This window comes from Pelobates fuscus, chromosome 11 (assembly GCF_036172605.1).
Source record: "Pelobates fuscus isolate aPelFus1 chromosome 11, aPelFus1.pri, whole genome shotgun sequence".
Taxonomy (NCBI): Eukaryota; Metazoa; Chordata; class Amphibia; order Anura; family Pelobatidae; genus Pelobates; species Pelobates fuscus.
In genome coordinates this window covers 131,498,652-131,520,185 of record NC_086327.1, presented here as the reverse complement: position 1 = coordinate 131,520,185, position 21,534 = coordinate 131,498,652, and the positions used below count along the sequence as shown (strand labels likewise).

The following is a 21,534-nucleotide window of genomic DNA, read 5'->3' as shown; positions in this document are numbered from 1 at the left end:
TATACCGTCACTCACTGTTATACTCACTCCTACTATACCATCACTCACTGTTATACTCACTCCTACTATACCGACGCTCACTGTTATACTCACTCCTACTATACCGTCACTCACTGTTATACTCACTCCTACTATACCGTCACTCACTGTTATACTCACTCCTACTATACCTTCACTCACTGTTATACTCACTCCTACTATACCTTCACTCACTGTTAGAATCACTCCTACTATACCTTCACTCACTGTTATATTCACTCCCACTATACCATCACTCACTGTTATACTCACTCCAACTATACCGACACTCACTGTTATACTCACTCCTACTATACCTTCACTCACTGTTATACTCACTCCTACTATACCGTCACTCACTGACTGTTATACTCACTCCTACTATACCATCACTCACTGTTATACTCACTCCTACTATACCGTCACTCACTGTTATACTCACTCCTACTATACCGTCACTCACTGTTATATTCACTCCTACTATACCGTCACTCACTGTTATACTCACTCCTACTATACCGTCACTCACTGTTATACTCACTCCTACTATACCATCACTCACTGTTATATTCACTCCTACTATACCATCACTCACTGGTATACTCACTCCTACTATACCATCACTCACTGTTATACTCACTCCCAGGATACCGTCACTCGTTAGATTCACACTCTATCAGTATTATTCACTAAAGTGAGAATTGTAGGGAAGTCAATGTGATTTTTTCCAGTTCGCCTTTTTTGGCTTTACTACTTTGAATTCCTTTACTTCTCACTTAAGTGAATAAGCCAGTATATGTGACGGTACGTTAACACTGCATATCAACCAAAACTGTTCCAGTAACACTGCTCCCATTTACTCACACTCACATTGCTCCACTTACACCTACCTCATACTGCTTCCTATCACTAACACTGTTTTTCGGATTGGTAGATGTAGCTAGTGGGCAGGATCTGTAGACATAACCAGTGGTCTGGTAGACATAGCCTGTGGTCGGGATCAGTAGACATAGCCAGTGGTCGGGATCAGTAGTTGGAAGCCTGTGGTCGGGATCAGTAGACATAGCCAGTGGTCGGGATCAGTAGTTGGAAACCAGTGGTCGGGATCAGTAGACATAGCCAGTGGTCGGGATCAGTAGTTGGAAACCAGTGGTTGAGATCGGTAAACATAGCCAGTGGTCGGGTTCAGTAGACATAACCATTTGTCAGGGTCAGTAGGCATAGCCAGTGGTCAAGTAGACATATCCAGTGGTTGGGATCAGTAGATGTAGCCTGTGGTCGGGATCAGTAGATGGAAACCAGTGGTTGAGATCGGTAAACGTAGCCAGTGGTCGGGTTCAGTAGACGTAACCATTTGTCGGGGTCAGCAGACATAGCCAGTGGTCGGAAACAGTAAAATTAGCCAGTGGTTGGGATCGGTAGAGGTAGCCAGTGGTCGGGATCAGTAGACATAACCATTGGTGGGGGTCGATAGATACAGCCAGTGGTCGGGATTGGTAGAATTAGCCAGTGGTCGGGATTTGAAGACTTAGCCTACACTACACTACACTTAGGCTTACACTAATAAAAAGAAACAAAAGGAAAAAATTCTGCAACTTGGCCTCAGTCATAGTGCAACTATTTTTGCATTTTAGTTCAATGCTAGTCTTTTTATTACCCAAAAATTGTATTTACCCCCATAGAATGTTTAGACTCCATGAATTCAGCAATGTTTATTCTTATTGTAGGATGTACAGAGATTGCCAGTGATAAAATTACCAGTTTATTCAACAAATTAGGACGTTTCTTTAATTATTCACTAAACCAGGACATGAGGAGAAATTATGTGAAAATGCTTATTTTAGGACAATATAATAGATCTGGAAAACCAGCTAAGTTTGAGAACTATTTTAACTTGTCTAGAATGTTCTGTTCCAATGAAAATTCTTCCAAACTCACAGTTTAGCAAATAAATCCTTTAGCATATTTAACAACTTCAATTTAGTTTCCTGGAATTTATCATGTTTGTGGACTATCTCTAAAGCAGTAACGCACAAAATGTTTATAATTTTCGATCAATAAATTCAATCTTTCATGTGAGGTTTGGTGTCAGACAGTCTCGATCCCTATGAACCGTTTTGTCAGGAATCACTTGTTACTGGCACTATGGTACAAACCACGCTACTGACACATTATTGTGGAAGCAAGTTTTAAACAAATATTGTGTAAATTTCATGTCCAGCAGGTAAGTGGAAGATTCTAACGAAGGGTAGGTTAGGTCAATTACTCATCTCTAGCAAGGCACGCTCGTCCGACCGTGACACTTTGGACAGTTCAGAGCTCATACTTCTGTCGGTGACGTCGTATTTGTCACAATTGTCACCGCAGTGCGCAGTCTCTGTGGCTACCACGAGACCGGAAGAAAGACTCACCAGGTAGCGTTCTGCAATCAACTCGCCCATACTTATACAGGACATTGAGGAACCACCCCACACTTTTGATAAAGCCTCTGGAGAGGCGAAACGCGTCAAGTGGGACCCCCTTATTTTTGGACATTTGTACCTATACTTTTATATGTTATATTTTATAATAAATAGTCTATTTTATACATTTAGACATCTATTTTTTATTATTTTATATTTATTATTCCTTTATGTCCTGTTAACTACCTGGTGCCATCATATCCTTAGGTGGGGATAGTACCACCCATGCTGTGATAACTAGAGCAGGTCTTGCTCTACAAATTGTAAGTACATTACTTTATCTTACTACCCTTATTTTATAGTACTTACTACACTATCAGAGCGTCTCTTTCTCTTTTATCTCCATTGTGCATTTGGAGGACCAGTACCATCTTTACCATCTTACATCCTTAGACGGGGATTATACCGTCCACGCTGAAAAAAGTAGAGCTCTTATATAGCTCTACCGTATGTGAGTGTTTTTCCTACAGTTACCTAGCACAAATATTTGCACTGTTATATACTGTATTGCACTATTATTTTTTTCTGTTTTATTATTCCGAGGTATTTTACCAACTTTTCCTCGCAGAGGCAGGGCCGGATTAAGAGCACAGTGGGCCTGGTGCTGACAATTATGATGGGCCTAACTACGGAATCTTATCGAACAAAAACACCAAAACAGTCATACCTCCCAAGCGTCATGTATCTGATGGAGATGGTGCTGGAGGGAAACTCATAGTATGCAGCTATAAGAAAACACATACTCTATGCTAATCTCTCTCTAATTTATGTTTTCATCTGTCAAGTAAATCCATAACCCCTAACAGCAGTGTCCAGTGAAGCAGGAAGTCAATGGGTGGGGTAAAAGGGTGGGCCACTGGTGCGAATCACGTAACCTGCCAAAAGGGGAGAACATGCCCAAAAAGGGGGCATGTCTGTCCAAAGAATTGGAAGGCCAGCCTGGCATGAATGCATGTCAGGCTGCCCGCCAATCATGCAGGCTGTCCAACTAAGGGCATACTATGCAAGCAGCACCCTGAGCTTGACATAAATGCGTCTAATGATGCGCTCACTCCATGCTTTCTGAGGACTGTCCCCTAGCACTCGCTGGTCCACTTGTCTCCTCACCTTCTTACTAGCAGGCAGACGTTCCTGGTATATAGTCTGAGACAGAGAAAAGGTGTATGTAGTGAGTGTAGAAGAAAAGGGACATGCCACAGTGTCAGAGACCAACGTCTGCATTACCTAAACTAATTTTATTGTCAGCCAGTCCACACAAGTTTTGTTCCCATACATGCCTCGTCACCAGAACAACTGCAGATTATTGTTTTTGTTCTGGTAAGTAGAATCATTCCATTCAGGCTTTTTGCAGTAAACACTGTCTTTTCAGAGAAAATAACTCCACTGGCCACTCCTTAGATGGCTGCTAGAGGTGCTTCCTGGGGCAGTACTGCCTAATGTGCAGCACTGCCATTCTGTGTTTCCGCCCTCTGCATGCAGACACTGAACTTTCCTCATAGAGATGCGTTGATTCAATTTATCTTTATGAGGAGATGCTGATTGGCCAGGGCTATATTGGACTTGTGCTGGCTCTGCCCCTGATCTGCCTAGTTGACAGTCTCAGCCAATCCTATGGGGAAGTATTTTAATTTGCTCAGACCACCACTTCTGATGATGTCAACAGACAGTCAGTTCAGAGGTAGAGCCAGCAGCTGCAGACTTGAATAAAAGTAATATTTTACTATATTTAGGGAGGCAAGAAGGGGACAGGGTGGTGGTTTTAACATAATAGGGTCCGAAATACATGATTGAGGTCCTGAACCTATAGTGCTCCTTTAAGCAAGAGTATGTGAAGAGTAGTTAGGGTTGCCACCTTTCTTGGAAAAAAATACCAGTCTTTATCATTTTTATAATTAATTAGTTATGCGTGACATCACATGATGTAAATCACAAGGAGTTATATCAGAGAAAATTCTGTAAAATCACCAACAAACTACTCACAGTTTGATTCTGCTGTATAGATGGATTGCTCCCAGTGTCTCCCTGTCTCCCAGTGTCTCAGTCTTGCAAGTCACCCAGTGTCTCAGTGTCAGTGTCCCCATGTCGCCCAGTCCCTAGTCTCCCAGTGTCTCAGTGTCCCCATTTCTCCCAGTGTCCCAATCTCTCAGTGTGTCCCCATGTCACTAGGATACTGGGGACACAGTGAGAAAAGGGGACACTGAGAGAGCTTGGGACACAGAGAGACATGGGGACACTGAGAGACATGGTGACACTGAGAGAAATGGGGACACTGAAAGACATGGGGACATTGAGAGACCCGGGGACACTGAGAGACATGGGGACACAGAGACATGGGGACACAGAGACATGAGGACACAGAGACATGGGGACACTGGGAGACATTTGGGGAAACTGGGCGAAATGGGGACACTGAGACACAACAGACACAGACACTGGGAGACATGGGGACACTGAAACATTTAGGAACACTAAGACACTAGGGACACAGACATGGGAACACAGACACTGGGAGACTAGGGGACACTGGGAGACTAGGGGACATAGACATGGGGACACTGGGACATATGGGGACACTAGGCACACTGAGAGACATGGGACACAGACACTGGGGACACTGGCTGGGGGACATGGGGACACTGGGAGACATGGGGACATAGTTTCTCCGTGTCTCAATGTCTCAGTGTCTCCCAATGTCCCTATGTCCCCATGTGTCTGTGTTCCCAGGTCTCCCAGTGTCTGTGTCCCCATGTGTCCCAGTGTCTCAGTGTGCCCTAGTGTCTTTGTCCCCATGTGTCCCCTAGTGTCTGTGTCCCCTAGTGTCTCAGTGTTCCCATATGTCCCCTAGAGTCTCAGTGTCCCTGCTGCCTTTCCCCACATCCCTCACTTACCTGAGCTGTAGAGCTGCTGTCTGGACTCTGTGCTGTGTTGCTGCTCCCCCACGGATCAGTGAGTAGTAGAGAGAGGCAGGGGTATGCTGTGTAACTTCCTATCCCTGCCTCTCTCCACACACAGTGACCCCTACTGGCTGGTGCTGGTATTGCAGAGTAATCTCCATTTATTCTGAGAAAAAAACCTGCATTTGTATTGCCGGTATTACTGCAATACCGGCATGGCCAGGCAGCCTGAAATACCAGCTGTGCCAGTAAAATACCAGTCAGGTGGCAATCCTAAGAGTAGTATGTAAAAAAAAAAAAAAAAAAAAATTTTTTTTTTTTTTAAATGGGCCTATTCCATGGGCCTGGGCCTGGAGCTGCAGCTCCATCAGCCCCTATGTTAATCCGGCCCTGCGCAGAGGTGTATGTACGTATAATATTTGGGCGCAGTATACGCCACATTTTATATCTTCTGTGGCTACCCTGACTTGTAATATTATGACTTAGTAATACTCTCTCTGCACTTTATGAAAAAAAACAACACAAATTCACACTTATTGATTCAACTTATATTTGTTTGTTTTTTACCGTTTTTTCTCAATTATGAATGCTATATTCCTATAATAAATTTTTCATTTTTTATTTGTTTTCATTTAATGCCTCATTAAACAAGCTAACTTAAATTAATGTAATTAAATACAAACAAATATAAAACAGGACTACGTGCGGCAGGGAACTGTGAAGAGCTTTAGATGCAAATTACTGATATTTTATAACTGTGAATCCTCACGTGTAAATTCATTTTCTTTTATGTTTTGGATTATTATTCAGGAAATCGCACACTGATTACGGGATATTTGGGTTTAAAGTACGTCTGTAATTAATCAGCAAAACTACGCCCAGCTCTCATCTCCCTCGCAGTCCCCTTTCTGGTTTCATGGAGGAAAAATCTGTCTTTAATCCACACTGACTCATTGCTTAGAAGACAAACAACAGAAACAGCTTATAAGAGAAAGACACGAAGATTGTCCTTGTTTAATACACAGTTTCATGGCCGCAAAGATCCCTAGATAAAATAAACTTCACTGGTGTGAATCCACGTGCAATGGAAGATCATTACTGTTTACGTGACGCGTCGGTGGTCTATAGGCAGCTGCCTATTGTGTAAGGCTAAACGAAGGTCACACCATGTACGAGAGCAGGTTGGAGACGTCACAGATCACCCAGGTGACAGGTCTCTCGGAAGAAGACAAATTATAGCAACATCTTGGAGGTGACACATGGATTTAGTCATTTTAAAGGCAATGTCCTCACACGCCCGTCCCCATGGGTAAGGCTGACTCTTTCGGAGTTTGATTAGACGGTGATTGCTTCAAGATTCAAATTTCACAGACACTTCAAAGCCAAAGATATTGAAATTAATTGTTAGTATCCAGCGAAGATGGCTCGACTTGCTCTGTTAAAGGAAGAATACAAGAAATTAATTATCATCGTCTCCAAGGGTGTCACGTACCACACCTTGTAATTAGTGTACACAGCGCAGAACATGTGACAGTATAGCCATCACTCTACAAGCTGGGTCTCGTTGGAAATACAATCTGTAAGGGCACATACCTAACACTGTACCAGCACTTCATGGGCAAAGGGTACCTACCTAACACTGTATGGTACTTCATGGGCAAAGGGTACCTACCTAACACTGTATGGTACTTCATGGGCAAAGAGCACCTACCTAACACTGTACTGGTACTTCATGGGAAAAGGGTACCTACCTAACACTGTACTGGCACTTCATGGTCAAAAGGCACCTACCTTACACTGTACCAGTATTTCATAGGCAAATGGCACCTACCCAACACTGTATGGTACTTCATGGGCAAAGGGTCCCCACCAACACTGTACTGGTACTTCATGGGCAAAGGGTACCTACCTAACACTGTATGGTACTTCATGGGCAAAGAGCACCTACCTAACACTGTACTGGTACTTCATAGGCAAAGGGTACCTACCTAACACTGTACTGGCACTTCATGGTCAAAAGGCACCTACCTTACACTGTACCAGTATTTCATAGGCAAATGGCACCTACCCAACACTGTATGGTACTTCATGGGCAAAGGGTGCCTACATAACACTGTACGGTACTTCATAGGTAAGTTGATAAATAATCTTCTGTTAGTGGAAGTTTATGCAGTTAATGCTCACTGAAATAAATCCCCACGTTTGGCCTGTTTCCTTGTGTCTCAGTCACGCAGGAGAAATATTGTTGGATGTCACATATTTATTGTTACCATGCAAATAAAAAAATAAAAATATGATCCACTTACCGGGGTGGCCCAGTAAATTGGGACGTCACTACAGAGGAGGTTTACGGACGTCCCCAGCTCGGTGCGCTGGGCCTCCTCACCCTCCGTGATGCTATAGGTCAGATCGGTGTCTGATGTGCTGTTCTGTGGCAACAAATATATATAAAAATAATGATGATAATGATAATAATAATGAATGACTGCAGAATATCACAAAATGGAGGGGGGTTATAACCTGCCCCTATGCTGAACGTTTTACTGTCACTGTGTTATCAAAACATTCACGATAATCAATCACCGTGAGTAATAAAGGATTAATCACTAAATAGCGAATTGCAGAGAAATGCAAAATACAGGGAAAATAGCTGATAATAATAGCAATCATAGCTCAGGCGTCTCCCATTTTATCCTTAATTAAGCAGTTCAGCTGCCAACCCCCCACAACGGACAGTTTAGTGAGTGCCCTTGTGACGGACCACCGTCACTAAGTACCATGCCCACTGCTTATTCATGTTTTTCCCCTTGTATTCTGTGTTTCCCCATGTATCTGTTATGTATTTTGTGTATTTTGCCTGTTCCGTTCGGGAGAGCTCATACGAACAGAATCTGTTCGTCTCCCGAACGGAGACCACCATGATTTCCCATTCAGAACGCTCATTAGAACGTTCTGAAACCGCAAGGGAAATCATTAACGAATGCTCCCCTGGGTGGCCGCCGGTTCACATAGCCGAACGCCAACTAGGGGAAGCATTTGTATCCTGAACTGGCCTGCCCGCACTGTTTCAGGTCCCCGTGTCGGGTATCGCCCTATCTGCTCCCAACGGAGCTATAGTCACTGCCTTCCACTCCCGAAAGCTACAAGGCCAGGCTCGTAACTGCCCAAGGAGCGCTCTCCCCGGTGCTGCCTAAATGGAGGCAGCCACCGGAGAGAGGTGCGAGCCCCAGCGGAGACCCTGGAGCGGTGAGTCATCTTCTCAACCGCAGAGTCCCGCTGGCCTCATGGATGTCCGTGCAGACCAATCAGGAGAGGGAGTTCCCATTCAAACTGGGTGTGCGCCATTCTTCTGATGCGTTGGCACGAGTGAGCGCTGATTGGTCACTACAGGGAGCAGGCGACCAATCAAATAAGGAGCGCCCATTCAAACTGGGTTTCGCGCCCTTTTTCCCGATTGGGCGGCAAAAACCCTCTCCTCCCCGAGCGCCGATTGGTGCACATGGGTTTCGCGGCATTTCTCCTGATTGGGTGGCGAATTGGTTTCGCACCTTTCAGCTGATTGGTTTAGGCGCGAAGTTTGCATTAAACTAAACCAAGCAACACTTTGGATCTATTTTCGGGGATGTACAGAGCCCAGAGCCCAAACTTCGGATGCTGGTTTCTAGGGTTCTGTACATCCGATAACCCCACTATTTGCAGGGGTTCTAGCTGGGACCCGGGGCTATGCATGGATGTATGTTTCATGTGTGTACCATATTCCCTTTATGGGGCGCGGAGCCCCTAAGTATATGTAATGTGTTTTACTTTTTGTAATTGTTGTGCAGTTGGTATCTCCCAGAGTGGAAGATCTGTAAACCATCACCCTCCAGCCTGGGATTATATGGAACAGGATGGAGCGGGGAAAGTCCTTGTAAGGACTTCTGGAGTTCCCAGGACTGTGTGCTGTCCAGTGCCTGGGAGCGGGCAGACCTAGTTCCCGTATCCAGTCGCAGCTAGGAAGCGGACCCTTGGTGGAGGTACCCGGCCGGGGTACAGGGAGCTCTGTCACGGCCCTTCCTAAGGGGGATAGGTAATCCTCAGAAGAAATACATCATGGGTCAAGGTGTGATACTGTAACCTTAACATGTCAGTAACCAGTAATCCTCCAAACACCAGATACCTTCTTTAAATATCTGCACAGTAGCCATCTTACAACAGGTCTTTCACATATTTCAGGACAGTGTTACTGATAAATATGAAGTATCCATAGTCTATTTAATATTTATTTATAAAGGTATCAACATATTTTGCAGATTATGATTTAATGCTTTGTCTTATTTTTTTATTTACACAATCAAGACAATTATTCCTGATTTATTTTTCGCTAGATATTACCTGAAGATCATTATCAGGAAAACAACTCATTATCATTAATTATCTTAGTTGATATATATCTTAATATTCCCAATGTATTAATCTACATCCATTAAACAGACACTCGGCCCATTCAGTGACTGTGGTCCCCTCTCCACTTGTTCCATGTTTTGGAAAAAGCGCCATATGTCACCTGGAATGAGGTATTTGTTAAACTGTGACTATTTCACACAGAATCTTACCTGCCGCTGGAATCGTTTAATTCCCCGCAGAATGTCCTCCATTGTTGGTACGTTAACATGATCCATGTTTAGAATAAAACATTTTGCCCCATTCATGCGCCGTAAGCCGATAATTTCCTGGAATGGAAAGATACAGATAACATCCCAAATTAATAACCCCTGAGTGTCCATACCTGATCCCTAGGGAATACCCCACAAGACTAGTGAGCACCCCGGTAATCAGGGGAAACTCTATGGAGCAACCCAGGTATTGAAGCACCAAGGCCAAATTACATATGTCAACTTAGTGTTTGATGTTGTTGTCAGGGACCGGGGAACACTATGTTGAGACTGTGGGTATAACTGGGCCCCTGGGGACAGTAAGCTGAGACTGTGAGTATAACTGACTGCGCCCCAAGGTGAGGAGCTGCAACAGTGGGGTAAAGGTAGGGTTACCAGATCTGCCATGTCTTCGTACATAGATTGAAGTGCAGCACATGAAAAGGTTTGCCCTGTAGTATGTAGAATAAGAATTCAGAAGAAGGTGCATACAATTAGGCAATTAGAAATCCTCTAGAATATGTTTACATGGTGCAGTCAGTGCAACCCTTTTCAAATAAATAAATTTGACAAAATTATATTTGTCCCTGAAAACATGGTGGATCTGGTAACCCAAGGTAAAGGGTTTATCTAGAATTTATCTCCTAAATAAATAGGTCAAACTGTCAGGGCCCTCACTAGACAGACTGACATGGGTCCTCACTAGACAGGCTGGAACAGGGCCCTCATTAGACAGATTGACACAGGCCCTCACTAGACAGACTGACACTGGGGCCCTTACTAGACGGGCTGACACTGGGGCCCTTACTAGATGGGCTGACACTGGGGCCCTTACTAGACGGGCTGACACTGGGGCCATTACTAGACGGGCTGACACTGGGGCCATTACTAGACGGGCTTACACTGGGGCCTCACTAGACAGACTGACACGGGGCCCTCACTAGACAGACTGACACAGGGCCCTCACTAGACAGACTGACACGGGCCCTCATTAGACAGACTGTCACTGGGCTCTCACTAGACAGACTGACACAGGGTCCACACTAGACAGACTGACACATGGCCCTCATTAGACAGACTGACACTGGGTCTGGGCCCTCACTAGACAGACTGACACGGGGCCCTCATTAGACAGACTGTCACTGGGCTCTCACTAGACAGACTGACACAGGGTCCACACTAGACAGACTGACACATGGCCCTCATTAGACAGACTGACACTGGGTCTGGGCCCTCACTAGACAGACTGACATGGGGCCCTCACTAGATAGACTGACACGGGGCCCTCACTAGACTGGCTGACACCGGGCCCTCACTAGACTGGCTGACACCGGGCCCTCACTAGACTGGCTGACACAGGGCCCTCACTAGACAGACTGGCACGGGTCCTCACTAGACAGACTGGCACGGGTCCTCACTAGACAGACTGACACAGGGCCCCACAGCAACATACCCGGTACTTACATGGTTATAGTCATAGAGAATAGTTGATGAAATGTTGTTGGATGTCACGTGAAAGACTGCAATATTCTCCAGATCGTTGACCATCACTCTCTGATGCACTGTCTCTCCACTCTTGGCGTTAAAAGCCATCTCTACTACCTGCGGAGCACAGAGCAAGCGGGCCTTAGCATCGTCAATAGGCAGTCACTGGACAAACTCTACTGATATTACAGTGACGGCCAATAACAAGACTGGCAAGGACATTGTGCTGGCCATACTGGCTGCACCGGACAAACTTCCCCAGCCCAAACTTTCCAGAGAAGAAAAGTCATTCATTAAATCCAGCTAGAAGAATTTGGTGTTAAAATTCCAATTCTATTTGCCTTTCTCTAAAATTCTCAGTTTAGTGAATAAGCTTTTTTGGGTCGAATTTCAGTATTTTAGTGCAGTGACCAGTTAGTGTTACATGTCTGGTCTTCTCATTGGGACCTGTACAAGTAAGTGACTGCACAAGGTTAGTACTGTGCACAGTGTGAGTTTATTGATGTCGGGGTAATAACCTCCTTTAATATCCCGCTCAGTAAACGGTGAATTGCGCTCAGTAACCAGTGAGTCTCCGCTCAGTAACCAGTGAGTCTCCGCTCAGTAACCGGTAAGTCTCCGCTCAGTAACCGGTAAGTCTCTGTAAACGGTGATTTGCGTTCAGTAACCGGTGAGTTTCTGCTCCGGTATCTCATTATATAGAAAGCTCCCAGGAAATGTTATTAACAGACATTTAGTTCTAACTCTATTCATTGCGTGCACTAGAAATCACACCTCAAAAATTACACTAATTTATTCATCACGTTAACGAGCTATGAAACAATACCAGAGTAAAGGTCACGGCTTTCCAGTGAATCATTCACAAATTTAAAATCTTGTTTTCCTTTCATTTCAACAAAAATCATATCCAATCATGGCCGCTGTCTAATATTTATTATATATTTTTTTTACAATATTGATGTATTTTTTTATATTTTACTAGTTTAAAAAGTAATTTTACAAGTTTATCCAAAAATATTAAATGGAGGCCTATATCATAACATCTCTCTTTGTTGGAGAGTCCCTCGCTGCTAGTATTTATTTATTCCTTTCTAGAAAAGCATATTAAAGCTCCAGTTATTAATTCGGAAAACTCACGGCTTCTGTGTGTTTCTGAGTCATGTAAACACCAACTAAAGTCGCGCCAACTACAATAATCGCCAAGAGTGTAAGGACGACCAGAGACCATATCCACGTTTTCCGTTTGTCATTCATTTTGGGGACGATGTCAGCGACCTGGAGGTAAAACAAAGGCCAAAGAAGGACTTAACATTTTCCAAATAAAGTACCTTAAAAGTCTGTCAGTCTATTGCTATACAGTATCGGTCAGTCTCTCTCTATATATACAGTATCTGTCTATCTATCAATATGTTATCTCTCTATCTATCCATCCATCTATATCTCTCTCTATATCTATCTATCTATCGCTACGTTATCTATCTCTCTCTATCTCCCTATCTCTATCTAAAAAAAACTAATAAAATTTGTATCTTGTAATACCTTTTTTATTGGACTAACAGATTTTTTTTAATTCAAGCTTTCACATATTTATATACATACACACAAACACATATACATACATGCACATGAACTTATATACACAAATATAAATGCACAGTCACAAATATAATGTGTAATATATATAATATTTATATACCGTATGTCACTGTGCATTTATATTTGTGTATATGAGTTCATGTGCTTGTATGTATATGTGTTTGTGTGTATGTATATGGGTTCATGTATTTATGTGTATGCGTATACATGTATGTATTTGTGTGTGTGTGTGTGTGTGTGTGTGTGTGTGTGTGTGTATGTATAAAGTGTACATGTATGTATATGTGAACAGGTGTAGGTGTATGTATGTATTTGATCCTGAGGAAGGTCCCTGTGTGGACCGAAACGTTGATTTTGTTATAACTCATGGAATAAATTTATACTTTTTCTACTAAAGACCGTGAGTGCAGCCCTGCTACTACTGTTTGTTCTATATATGGGTCTATGTACGTGTAGACACATTGGTATATGTGTAGGTACATGTATTGGTGCTTGTGTGTGGATGTATGTGTAGTACATATATTTGGGCATCTGGTTGTATTTATATGTATATTGTATGTACTTGTGTATACTTGTATATATGCACTACTAGTGTATGTGTATATGTATATGAGTGTGAGTGTGTACGTGTGTCTGTGTATGCTGGATATAGGCCTTCATGAATAACCTGTAACTCTTGGATTGGAATTCATGCATTCTTTATATTAATGCTCCCCCCTTCTAGCACCATCTTCTGCACTGTTCGCTTGTTTTTGGGTTTTATCTCTCTCTCTCCTCCCTCACTATGTGATCTTCGCATAAGATATTTACGACCCTCTGCAAGAATGGTGTCTAAGTTCTATCAAACCTGTGTCTTATCTGCACTCATGTCGCTTTAACCCCTGTATCACAACTCAACTTTTTTTATTCTGTGTGTTGTCTTGCTCAGAAATGCTTAGACTTGAGAAAGGGAGGTTTTACAGGTATTACAAGATACACATTGTATCTGTTTTTTTACATCTGCATCACTGGACTAATACGGCTGCAATCTCTACTTGAACTCATATTTATTTACTATCTATCTATCCATCTACCTATCTATCTACCTATCTATCTACCTCTCTCTCTCTCTCTCTCTTTCTCTCTCTCTCAGATGATGGGACTGGCACATCCTTGCACACTCAGGCATACCCAGGCATCTCAGCCCAATACTGGCAGCACAGGTTTTTCTAGCCCAGTAGTCACCTGCAATTCCAATGGAATCAGATCCCTTATTAAAGGAGCTTTATTTCACATACTCAGTCTCAGCACTAGCCATTGGCAAGTGAAAATACAGCCAGGGCCAGTAGAAATTCACCCCTGGTTTTTATACACGGGCGGCTTGCAGTGATGAGTAACATTTACGTCCTGGCTAGCAGCATGTGGTTACCTGTTTTAAGCCATTATCATTACGTTAAAGGAGAATTATTTTATACGATTACTGATAAAAATTCATTATTTTATATTGTCACTTCTACTGAAATGTTTTTTATTTTGAAATGTGATGCCTCTGACACTAACTGGGTTATTTACTAATAGGCGTATTCTTAGGAATACAAAGAAAATTTCAAATTTAAGGCCGAAATACCCAAACTGAAAAAAATCCTCAACTCTAGTTGTGCTATTTTAGCCTTACAGTTTTAATTTACTTTGAATTTCCAACAATTCTGCTTTTAGTAAATAACCTTCTAAGTCACAGATAATACCATGTGATAAATGTATGTCAGAGTAATTAACTGTGTAGCGGAGGTACGATATTCTCCAGGTTATCTCCGCTTATAATCCAAGTGAGACTCCGGAACAAGGCAATTATAAATCCACAGGCAAGGTTTCCAGCAGGTAAAGTAATACAGCAGTATCCCAACAGCAATCCCAATAACTGGACGACACACAGTTTCAGGAGCAGAACTGACAATCTTTATTCCACAGTGCCTTATAAAGCATGCTCCCATGCAAGGGAGGAGTTTTCCACAATTAGTACAGTACCCAATCTGGGAATAGTAACCTCCCACACCTCTCCTCCGCTTACATCATAATCCCCTTTACACTGTACTCAGATTCCCCCAGTTCCTGGATGTACCCCTAAACTTAGGGGTACCCCTTTAAATGGCACATCCCCTGATAGCCCTGATCTGGGTGAGTAACATACTCAAAAATCACCCAGATCGGACCAGGGATTCGGGAGTTAGGAGCAGGCAAAGATTTGACCGACCGCATGGGTAAAGTATCCGAAAACAGTTCCATGCATTTTGGCCCTGCGGTCGGTCACAGACAAGGGAATAAAACATACGAATTGCCTGGGTTAGGGAGCCTAAGGAGGATTCGAATGAATCCCCTAGTTCGAATGAATCCCCTAGTTTCCACACGAACTACTGGAAGTCTGGAGGTCTCAGCAGTATTTGCCTAGTCGAGTGTCCGATTTGGGTTCCAGACACTCGACGGCAAAACACCGCTGTTCGGGAGTTTGCAAAATGGCCGCCACCACGTGTTCGTTTCCCGAATGGCGGCCACCCGGAGACAAAGGACCTACCGCATAGCTCGTTAATTACCCGTTTGCAACATTGTTGCCACGGGTAATTGAAGGCACACTTCACACAGGGGAGGTCTGGTTGTTCGGTAGTTTCATTCCCCTACTTCATTCGAATGATTCTACTGAATAATCAGAGGAATACACTTCTTTTAAACACATATAAAACTGGCAGGTTATACGAATACAGTTATTCACGCGAACTTTGTAGGACAGCCCAGGGCCATCCGCTACAAACTGCTTTTGCAGGATTTAATTTCTCTGATGAACCCCTGAACTGTGATTTATGGGATGTATTTAACACACGCCAATCTCATCTGATTTTTACTGGAAATATTGCTCAAGAAACGGCTTTATCCTGTAAGCTGCTGTACTCAGGCTGTGTGGGAGAAATATCGAAATGAGATTGATTATTGGAAATCAATAGAATAACCCTGGCAATCAATCTCTGCATAGTGTAACGTCCGGCTCTAATATTAAATAACAGACTCTGTATAGTGTAACGCCAGGCTCTAATATTAAATAACAGACTCTGTATAGTGTAACGCCAGGCTCTAATATTAAATAACAGACTCTGCATAGTGTAACGCCAGGCTCTAATATTAAATAACAGACTCTGTATAGTGTAACGCCAGGCTCTAATATAAAATAACAGACTCTGTATAGTGTAACGCCAGGTTCTAATATTAAATAACAGACTCTGTATAGTGTAACGCCAGGTTCTAATATTAAATAACAGACTCTGTATAGTGTAACGCCAGGCTCTAATATTAAATAACAGACTCTGTATAGTGTAACGCCAGGCTCTAATATTAAATAACAGACTCTGTATAGTGTAACGCCAGGCTCTAATATTAAATAACAGACTCTGCATAGTGTAACGCCAGGCTCTAATATTAAATAACAGACTCTGTATAGTGTAACGCCAGGCTCTAATATAAAATAACAGACTCTGTATAGTGTAACGCCAGGTTCTAATATTAAATAACAGACTCTGTATAGTGTAACGCCAGGCTCTAATATTAAATAACAGACTCTGTATAGTGTAACGCCAGGCTCTAATATTAAATAACAGACTCTGTATAGTGTAACGCCAGGCTCTAATATTAAATAACAGACTCTGCATAGTGTAACGCCAGGCTCTAATATTAAATAACAGACTCTGTATAGTGTAACGCCAGGCTCTAATATAAAATAACAGACTCTGTATAGTGTAACGCCAGGTTCTAATATTAAATAACAGACTCTGTATAGTGTAACGCCAGGTTCTAATATTAAATAACAGACTCTGTATAGTGTAACGCCAGGCTCTAATATTAAATAACAGACTCTGTATAGTGTAACGCCAGGCTCTAATATTAAATAACAGACTCTGTATAGTGTAACGCCAGGCTCTAATATTAAATAACAGACTCTGCATAGTGTAACGCCAGGCTCTAATATTAAATAACAGACTCTGTATAGTGTAACGCCAGGCTCTAATATAAAATAACAGACTCTGTATAGTGTAACGCCAGGTTCTAATATTAAATAACAGACTCTGTATAGTGTAACGCCAGGCTCTAATATTAAATAACAGACTCTGTATAGTGTAACGCCAGGCTCTAATATTAAATAACAGACTCTGTATAGTGTAACGCCAGGCTCTAATATTAAATAACAGACTCTGTATAGTGTAACGCCAGGCTCTAATATTAAATAACAGACTCTGTATAGTGTAACGCCAGGTTCTAATATTAAATAACAGACTCTGTATAGTGTAACGTCCGGCTCTAATATTAAATAACAGACTCTGTATAGTGTAACGCCAGGCTCTAATATTAAATAACAGACTCTGTATAGTGTAACGCCAGGTTCTAATATTAAATAACAGACTCTGTATAGTGTAACGCCAGGCTCTAATATTAAATAACAGACTCTGTATAGTGTAACGCCCGGCTCTAATATAAAATAACAGACTCTGTATAGTGTAACGCCAGGTTCTAATATTAAATAACAGACTCTGTATAGTGTAACGCCAGGCTCTAATATTAAATAACAGACTCTGTATAGTGTAACGCCAGGCTCTAATATTAAATAACAGACTCTGTATAGTGTAACGCCAGGCTCTAATATTAAATAACAGACTCTGTATAGTGTAACGCCAGGCTCTAATATAAAAAACACTGACATGAAGAAAAGAGATACAATGACTTGCTGAGGTTCCAACTACGCCAAACGTTTTTTTCTTTCTGCAGAATTGTAAGGGAAGGAATGGATTGAGGTAAAAGTGAGAAACATTTTGAATGAAACGGAAAGTTGCTATTTAAATGCATCCAGTTCATTTCTTTTTCTTTTTCCCTCTCTGTAGGAAATTGTGGAGAACTGACAAGGGATTACAAATTTTACGCCAAATGTCGGAATAGGCATTTTTTTTAGGCAGTCATTTTTCATGTTTCCCAATTTTAGTGAATGAACTATTTTGTTGGTGTGCTACAGCCCCCATATAGGAACATACTCAGCAGTACAACAAACGGAGCAATGACAGACTAAAGGGCAAAGTGTGTGCAATCAGCTGACACCATACAGACCCCACAAACGTGGGATCGCCCCATGTTCAGTATATCTGCCTCAGATTTGCAGATTTACAAAATCAATTATTTCCATTTAGAATTAAATAATATGTTCTGATTCTTTGACCTACTAGAAGACATGTTTGTTTATATTTTTATGATATAATTATTATGTCAAACCTGGTGCAATTCTCAGCTGTAGAAATTACCATGGCAGCCAATTGGACATGTCAGCTCATTTCTCCTAATTTCGTACTTTGCTCCATCTTCACTCCGGTTTTCCACTGACGACTATCAGTAACAGAATAGTGCAATTGTAGAATAATGGAATTATTAATGAATGCGATTCGGACTCACCTTTGTCTGCATGAAGAGATCTGTGTCTTGTTCTGGTCTTGTGCTCCCTATTTAGGGATTTGGATTTTAATACACAGTGCGTGTGGAGGTATGCTTCCTCTTTGGTACCCGCCTGACAGTGTGTGGGGTGGAGGAAGTAACACCCATTTAAACAAAACAATAAAAGTTTGCTTAGAACTGCTTCTACCTGTCTCTAAGTGTCGAGAGGAACAGCTCCTGACCTGCCTGATTTCCAGAGGAGATATTCCCTTAAGAAAGTGATTTCCGGAAATTAGACATTTACCATAAAACTGGGTGGCGATCTAATTATACAGTAAACAAGGTTACATTTGCATATGTTAGGAAATACAGGATTTCCCTTTGCCATGTATTTATTTCTGTGTTATAAATGAAAATAAATAGATAAACTTAAAATGGAGATATTAGTCATTTAGTTTAGGAATTTATTGAAAGGATCTCCCATTGTTAGATATCCCCATAGATTCACCTCTTTTTTAAAACCTAAATAGAGTAACTGGATCCAGCTCTTCGATGGATAATTGTTCCATTTCTGTTCGTTATCGCCTAAAATCTAGATTTCAATTTTTTACTTCTCACTTATTTTAGTGAATAAATGGCACAGTACAAACCTTTACAAAAACTAAAGAGAAAAGAGCTTGATTTGTAAACACTCCTAACTAAGCAAAACACAGAAAGTGTAGGAGTGTAATGTACCGGCTATGGAAATGTCTATACGTTACAACTTCACCTTAAAAATCCAATAGATATGAAGTAACCTAATACCAATAAGAAAAAATATTAATAGAATACTTGTGTTAGTGAACAGTGAAAAATAGGATTATTTTTCACTGTTCACTAACACGTTTAAGTATTCTATTAATGTTTTTTTCTTATTGGTAATAGGTTACTTCATATCTATTGAATTTTTAATTAAAATAAAAAGGTGACGTTTTAACTTATAGACCAGTGGTTCCCAAACTTTTTAGGTTCAAGGCGCCCTTAATATTTCAATATTTTTCCAAGGCGCCCCAAGTCAAAAACATTTCTAGTTTGTTTATACACTGAACAAAATTATAAACACAACACTTTTGTTTTTGCCCCCATTTTGCATGAGTTGAACTAAAAGATCTAAGACTTTTTCTATGTACACAAAAGGCTTATTTCTCTCAAATATTGTTCACACATCTGTCTAAATCTGTGTTCTCCTTTGCCAAGATAATCCATCCACCTCACAGGTGTGGCATATCAAGATGCGGATTAGACAGCATGATTATTCCACAGGTGTGCCTTAGGCTGGCCACAATAAAAGGGCGCTGATAACCGCGGCAAAGCTCTGAGCTCGCGAAAGGAGAACCCAGCGGAGGTCTCCCGAGTCATCTCTCCCTCCCTCTCCTGCCGGCTTCCAGCATTATAGTGCTAGCGGGCCGGAGAGGGAGATCTCACATCTCCTCTTCGGCCTTGCACAGCCGGCAGGGGAGGGGGAGACACAGTTCCCGGTGCTATCATCATATGATCATAGCACGGAGGAAATTGTTTGTACTGCTGCTATAGACATTTCCATACCCTCTACGTTACACTCCTGCTCTTGACATTTGCACAGACGTTATTCGGCATGTGCTAAAACTTTTATAAAAACCTTTGTACAGACGATATTCGTCATGCACTATAACCTTAAACTAAATAAGACACGGACACAGTTAATTCTGTTGGAGTATAAAGTCCACAGCTTTTATTAATTAAATTATTAATTAAATTATCATAAATTAACATAATTAACATAATTTAGGGTCATTGTCCAACTATACATTAAATTACTATACCCCCCACACAGTACCCCTGACAATGACCCTACCAATTGAACAATATATAACAAATAACAATTCACTTGAAACACGGCCTACCAAAGAGGCCCCACATCATATTGTTAACTGTAGGGGTGTACCTCAGACACCCCTACACCCACAGGTTCGTCGCCACCGAAGAGCTAGAACAAACCAGTCCTTAATTCCATCAGGCCTACACCTCGGCCTGTCCAGTCCAAACTCTACGCCAAATTCCAATTTCTACTATGCCCTGTTCCGCCGCTGTGACTGAAACGGAACTGCTAAACCGAGGGAGGGTGGGTGGGACAATTTACAGGTAAGAAAGGCTCTGGTTAAAATGGCCCCTATTCTAAAATGGCTGCTCTTTATACTCCCTGTCTCCGCCCCCAAGCTCCATTAAACTAATCCAACCCCCAAACACTAGCACCTGCCCACTTCCTGGCTCTGTCAAGGCCCACTCCTCCTACTGCGTTGTTCCATGGGCTTCATTCTGTGTTTTTGCACATTACAAACCTGCTCTCTTCAGTAACAATATGAAGAGAGATACAATTGGTTAAGGAATCGTGTTCCTGTGAGAATTGTATTGCAATGACTGTTTCTGTGATTTCCTACAGATTAGCTCAAGCTTCTCTATGAATATGAACATGTTAAGCCTTTAGATCATGCTCTTATTGTTTTTAGAATTTGCACTGACATGTAACAGATTAAATGTTGCTTGTGTTTGCATACAAAATTATAGTGAGCGCTCAGCCAATGTGGGTAATTTGGTGAATAGTGCGGTAGAAAGGTTCTTGGTGTTTTATGGGAAAATCTGTTCCCCCGCCATATCCATAGACATAGCAGAAAATAACTCAAAGCACACCAGTATAAATTGCACATAAAAAGATTGTTATTCATATAGTGAATTAATAAAATAAACAACGAAACAATGAATAGTAGAGGTATGTAAACAATTTATAACGTACCCATAACCCCATCAGAAAAAATAGGAAGTGCTCAAAATTTAAACCCATAAACCCAGTCAGTGAGTGCGTGTATGTCTGTCAGTGAGTGTATGTCTGTCTGTCAGTGAGTGTGTCTGTCTGTATGTGTGTGTGTGTGTCAGTGAGTGCGTGTATGTCTGTCAGTGAGTATCTGTCAGTGAGTGTATGTGTCAATGAGTGTGTGT

At 41.9% G+C, this 21,534-nt stretch overlaps 1 protein-coding gene across 2 annotated transcripts; it reads right to left on the bottom strand.

Annotated features, from left to right (window-relative positions):
• Positions 1-6,356: 6,356 nt before the first annotated feature.
• On the bottom strand, positions 6,357-18,650 carry LOC134577088 (pulmonary surfactant-associated protein C-like). Of its 2 annotated transcripts, none has more exons than XM_063435731.1 (6): positions 18,544-18,650; positions 12,631-12,768; positions 11,473-11,610; positions 9,970-10,086; positions 7,681-7,803; positions 6,357-6,809 (listed from the first exon to the last, which is right to left on the bottom strand). In XM_063435731.1, exons 1-6 carry the CDS (start codon positions 18,553-18,555, stop codon positions 6,726-6,728), a joined length of 612 nt encoding a protein of 203 aa, XP_063291801.1. In that variant the 5' UTR covers positions 18,556-18,650; the 3' UTR covers positions 6,357-6,725. The 2 variants fall into 2 exon arrangements, with proteins under 2 accessions (XP_063291801.1, XP_063291802.1); XM_063435732.1 differs by lacking the exon at positions 18,544-18,650 and adding an exon at positions 18,367-18,536.
• Positions 18,651-21,534: the final 2,884 nt, after the last annotated feature.

Bases quoted from the DNA above. Each gene is read 5' to 3' on its own strand.
- LOC134577088 (XM_063435731.1), bottom strand. The intron at 11,611-12,630 runs GTGAGTTTTCCG...TGTGCTCCGCAG, and splicing joins CTCAGAAACACACAGAAGCC to GTAGTAGAGATGGCTTTTAA. The intron at 10,087-11,472 runs GTAAGTACCGGG...TTTCCATTCCAG, and splicing joins TTCTCTATGACTATAACCAT to GAAATTATCGGCTTACGGCG.